At 38.5% G+C, this 6000-nt stretch overlaps 1 protein-coding gene across 4 annotated transcripts in view; it reads right to left on the bottom strand.

The window, feature by feature from the left end:
* The window catches only part of SMG1 (SMG1 nonsense mediated mRNA decay associated PI3K related kinase), a 117263-nt gene that overhangs the window by 88186 nt on the left and 23077 nt on the right, over positions 1-6000 (bottom strand). Inside the window, exon 2 of one of the 4 annotated variants that reach the window (XM_023189753.2) lies at positions 1917-1974. The exons of the other annotated variants lie outside the window; for them this stretch is intronic. Within the exon in view, the coding sequence (XP_023045521.1) occupies positions 1917-1930 (14 nt within the window). The 5' untranslated portion in view covers positions 1931-1974. The remainder of the gene's footprint in view (positions 1-1916; positions 1975-6000) is intronic. 4 annotated transcript variants of the gene reach the window in all.

A 6000-nucleotide genomic window follows, 5' to 3' on the forward strand; every position in this document is an offset into this window, starting at 1 on the left:
TATTCCGTTTAGAGTTTATTATTCTTTCCTTGTTCCCAAAAATACTAAACATAAAACTTTGCATGGGCTCAATCAGTTGGACACCTTGATCTGCACTTACTGCAATCACTGTTAATACAGAATGCAGACAATAGGTCCAATTAAACTTGGAAATCTAACTGGTACAAGTCATGAATTCTAAAGAATCTCAATCTGAAACTTCATGAAATTCATAACCTAGCATACTAAAATGACTAAGGCTCCATAAGGAGTATCTTCTAATATTCAGAGTTCACTTGTTCATAAAGCTAAGTACTTCAAATATAAGGGAAAATAAAATCTATGGAATTTCAAGAAAAATGCATGAGAATATTTTCTGAGTATACTAAGTCTATAAGCACTAAAATATAACTCAATGGACCATAACTTTTTTAAACTAATGAAAAGACATTCCTTATGTATCTAAAAATAACACATTTAACATGCATCTATATAAATCAGAGCATATCATTACTTTCTGAAAGGGGACTGAAACATAAGAGAGCTTATAACCTTTTCTGACAGGGTTTGAACTTTATATGTATGCCACAGTAAGCTTATTAGATAAGCGAATAAAATAAGCACATGATTAATTCGGAAACACAAAGATAACTGAAATCTGCCAATATTTAAACATACCTTCACTTCCTGCTTTCATCATGTTTACTTATGCTACCTTTACTATTAAGAGTTAAATATCTGTATCATTTTCTGGTGACACAGTAGTAACATAAGGCAGCAGAGAATACAAGTTAAAAAAAGATCTGGGCTCAAATCCCAGCTCCAGCACTGAAAAGTATGTGTGCCTTTGCACAAATTACTTGATCTCCAAGCCTTGGTTGTCTCTTGCATAAAATGAGGATAATACATATCTAACATGCAAGGTTGTTGTGAGGCTTAAATAAGATAATGAATTTTAAAGAAATGCTTAGTTTGCAGGGTATGTTAAAAGTTATTATAACTATAGTACAAAATAAACTCAAAGTTTCCAGTCTAAAAGACAATGTACAAACAGTTCATGAGTATATGAATATAATCAAAACAAGTTTTTACAGTCAATATAGAGCAACTTAAATACTTCACTAAGAAATCAGGTAATCTGTTGCTACCAACAAATCTGTTTCCAACTATGAAGCATCTGATTTCAAACTAAACTGTAAAACCAGGGGCAGCTTCCCCATTGGTTAGAAATAAGGTTTCTAAATTCCGTAAGTTATGAACACTGAGATTATTTTTTCCCAAAAAAAAAAAGTGTGTTTTCAGAAATATTAAAAAAAAAAAAAAAGAAACAAAAAACTCACTGGAATAGAGCCACTGTTTCAGAAATACCTAAAAACTCCCTAGTTGCCAAATTATTTTAATACAAATTAATCAAAACATCTCCAACCAGAACTCAGGTTGTAAGCATTCTGAACCTAAAAGCACAAAATGGTTTAGCATTTATACAAAATTTCTATTTTTATACAATCTTGACTTCTTAGGTTTCAAAAAATGTCAATGTCAGGCTGTTAGCACCAACAAGATCATCCCAGTCCAATAAATAGAAAACTGTTAAAGAACGGAAATGAGCACTTAAAATGAGGCAATCAAAGCCACAAAATAGAAACTGCAGATTTGAACTCCAAGAGGCAGGCATAAATGTTAGGCTAGTTAGTTAGAAGAGCTGAAAGGGATATCATCTGCCAGAATTAGTGTCTCAATTTAGTGAAAAAAGAAAATCTATCTATTAAGTCTAAGAATCCTAGCAAGGATCCAAAAATACCTCTACAGCCCCTTTAATATTCTAAAAATATCATGGAGAGAAAAAAAAGAAATGCATAAATTTCCCCAAAACGATCAAACTGAAGTTAAAGCCTGATGTACATGCCACATGAGAGGTAAGTTTCTAAAGCTCATACCTCAAAAATCGCATACTGTATAATATGGAGCCTTTGTGATGTTTTGCATCAAGTCAATCTGTAAGACAGTAGTTACAATATTAGTGAAGACAGTGGGTTAAAACATTTGTTGTTCAAACATGGAGCAAATATCATTCATGAGTTAGGTGCTTTTAGTTGAACTACGGTCCCATTAGGGTTCATACATTAAAGCAAAAATTGAGGTGGAAAGCTACTCTGTGCCTTAGAGGATAAAGAGGCTTAATGTGGCAACCAAAAAAATTTTAGTACATAAGAGAATTTAAATGTTAACTATAACATACAAATCACATGCAAATATAGTTACCACTTATTTTAATTACCTATTCTCAATATACAGAAAAATGCCATAAATCTAGGAGGCCATTCGTTTCAAACAACCAGAATCCTCAGACCTCACATCAAGAATCCACCAAGAGCTGGGGATAGTATCTCCTGACTAAATGTAGCCTTGTGGTCCAGTTGTTGTAAGTATTAGAGAGAAAAAGAGAGAGTCATCTCTGGAAAGCGTGAAGTCAGGGAATTCCCTACTAGGAAGCATTTCCATAAAGCACCCCAAAATGACTTGATGCAAACACCACATCTAGTGGTGTCACTGGAGTAAGCATCATATTACTTCAAATTGCTTTTACCTAGGTTTATTAAGGGATTTTGCTCTCATGGTGAGATCTAATTTGTAATGGATATAAACCAGGAAATGAGATTTGCACTAAAGCCAATGAAGTAGGAATGTACTTATTCTCTAAAGTAGCAAAGGTAGTCTCACTGTCACAGAGCAGTTACAGGATATGCTGCTTTCCATACTAATGGTTAATACCACTTGAAAATGATTTACCCTTCAAAAATAAATTCAAGGTTATCCCCTGTAATGCCTCTTACCTGGATTCAAACATGCTTTAATGAGAAGTAAAAGAAAGGGTGAAACCATGAATAACCCTGGGCCTTGTGTGTATCATTACATTAGAAACACTGCTCTAAATATGAGTCTATGCTAAAACATTAATTTGAGAGGCTCAGATAATTTATTATACAAATCTCTTCTCACAGAGAACTTTAAGTTCAAATTTAATAAAACAAAACAGAAGCATTCCATGTCAAAATCATGAGTATGCATCAGTTTTGCAATACTGAAATATTAAATTAATATAATTTCTTGGTAAAACTAGCTTAGCTACCTAAGTATTAAGTGTCTATAATAACCAAATCTTAATTATCCACTTATGGGTGATTTGTTTCCTTTTTTGAGACAGAGTCTCACTCTGTAACCCAGGCTGGAGTGCATTGGCATGACCATAGCTCACTGCAGCCTCAACCTCATGGGTTCAGCCTCTCAAACAACTGGGACCACAGGTGCACGTCACTCCACTTAGCTAATTTTTTATTTTTATGTTTTTGTGGAGACAGATGTCTCATTATGTTGCTCAGGCTGCTCTCAAATTCCTGGACTCAAGCAATCCTCCCACCTCAGCCTCCCAAAATGCTAGGATTAGAGGCATGAGTGACCACATCTGGACTGTCACCAATTTTTAATTGTCTGTCAACTAAACAGCCAATATAGACTGATAAAATATACTTAATTATTATAAAATTGTGAAGAACTTTATCTTGACCAAGGAGAGGTCTGGCTTTTACCTGTGGATTCTGGAAGGTAATCTCTGAACTCCTGAAATGTCACACCTAATAAGAGCATCCTGGCCAGCAGCAGTGGCTCACACCTGTAATCCCAGCACTTTGGGAAGCCAAGGCGGGAGGATCACTTGAAGTCAGGATTTTGAGACCAGCCTGGCTAGCATGGTGAAATCTGTCTCTACTAAAAATATAAAAATTAGCCAGGCATGTTGACAGGCACCTGTAATAATCCCAGCTACTCGGGAGGCTGAGGTTTCAGTGAGCTGAGATCATGCCACTGCACTCCAGCCTGGGCAACAGAGAAAGACTATCTCCCCCCGAAAAAACAGAGAGGGGGTGTGGTGGGAGGGAGGTGTCCTTGTTCATCTGGGGGGCTTCAGGCCACAGCAGAGTCTAACAATGTGGCTTATTGTGGCAGCTTTGAGTCCCATGGATCAGCTTGACCTCCAGTGGGGCTGGAGGCTAAGGTTAGCCACATGAGCATGCAACCATGGAACCCCGGTAAAAACTCTGGACATAAAAAATGGAGGGAGTTTCCCTAGTTGGCAATAATCCATGAGTACTGTCACACATCAGTGCCACCGGGAAGGTATCATTTTTCACAACTCTACAGGGAGAGGACAATTCGAAGCTCCAACATTTGGAACTTTCCTGAACTCTGCCCTATGCACCTCTACCCTTGGCTGATTCTAATCTGAATCCCTAAACTGCAATAAACTCTAACCGTGGGTATGAGAGCTTCCAATGAGTTCTCGCAAGTCCCCCTGGCAAATCATCCAACCTAAGCGTGGTCTTGGCCAGGCACAGTGGCTCAAGCCTGTAATCCCAGCACTTTGGGAGGCTCAGGCAGGCAGATCGCTTGAGCTCAAGAGTTTGAGATCAGACTGGCAATATGGCAATACTGTCTCTAAAAAATATAGAACAATTAGCCAGGCAAGGTGGTATGCGCCCATAGATCCAGCTACTCAGGTGGCTGAGGTAGGAGGATTGCTTGAACCTGGGAGGGAGGAGTCCAGGGCTGCAGTGAGCCGTGATCATGCCACTGCACTCTCGCCTGGGTGATAGAGGCTCTGTTTCAAAAAAACAAAAACAAAACAAAAAAAAACAGTGGTCTTGGGAACCCCCAAACTTGCAACTAGTATTAGAAGCAAGGGTCATCTTACGGACTGGACTCCCTCTTACTCTGCACTGATATTTAAAACCATTAAATATACTGTAGCTCAAAAACAGTTGCTTGTCTGTTTGTTTGTTTTGAAACAGGGTCTCACTCTGTTGCCCAGGCTAGAGTGCAGAGGCGCAATCCAAGTTCAAGCAAACCTCCCACCTCAGCCTCCCAAGTAGCTGAGACCACAGGCTTACTCCACCATGCCCAGCTAACTTTTGTATTTTTTTTTTTTTGTCCCATTCTCTACAACATTCCCAAAATGTTGCCAAGCTGGTCTTGCACTCCTGGGCTCAAGTGATCCACTCACCTCAGCCTCCCAAAGTGTTGGGATTACAGGCATGAGCCACTGCACCCAGCCATAAATTTTGTTTTTTAATAACATTTCTAGCAAACATGATAAAGATTTGACTTCAGTGCTGTTTATTTCTCTTCCAAGGAACCTCTAATATTCTCTATTTTCAGACCTCCAATCAAATTAGCCAGAAGGAGCAAACAAAGCCAATAACTCCAGGAGGGCAACAGATCTGATTTTAATCTTTGTTTCACATGCACAATTGTCTTCAGAGAAACGCTGACAAAACTATCCCCTCACCTCCATGCCCCAGTGCTCCTTTTCTCTGACTTCCAATGGGCCTCTGATGCTCCCCATATTTCCCTCACTAGGTTTCTTTCCTTTCCAAAACACCTGTAAAACTTTCCACACCCTCTTCCTTCTCCCACCACTACCAGTGGATGACCTTATAGTTCAGCTTCATAAGAAACAGAAGCCATTTGACAGCACCCTCAGCAAGAGCTAACATTTTAGCTCCTACCAAGAGCTGGTGGGCAACTGATCCAAGCAGTTTACATATGTTCATCGTGTCATTTCATGTTCGACACAATCTTATTAATAGATATAATTTTACAGATTAAGAACTAAGGTTTCATAACTGGCCTAAGGTTGCAGCTTGTAAAAGTCAGAGCCAGAACTCAGACCCAGTACCGTCTAATGTTTGAGCTCTTCAACACTATCACTGCCTGCCATCTTCCTTCTATTATATCCACAAATTCACCTGCATCTGCACATACAGCCTTTCTTCCCATCATCTTCACATAATGTAACAAATAAACCTCCTATCCATATAAATCATCTGGATCTGTCTATTACCCCCATTTTCCAAGGTATGCCTTGTCTCTCTTTTGTAGGTTGCAAAATCTCCCATTTTACTACTGGTAATCACATCATCAACATATGAGCACTCTCAAAAGTCTTACTTTAAAAAACAAAAACAA

This window comes from Piliocolobus tephrosceles, chromosome 17 (genome assembly GCF_002776525.5).
Source record: "Piliocolobus tephrosceles isolate RC106 chromosome 17, ASM277652v3, whole genome shotgun sequence".
In the NCBI taxonomy this organism is placed as follows: domain Eukaryota; kingdom Metazoa; phylum Chordata; class Mammalia; order Primates; family Cercopithecidae; genus Piliocolobus; species Piliocolobus tephrosceles.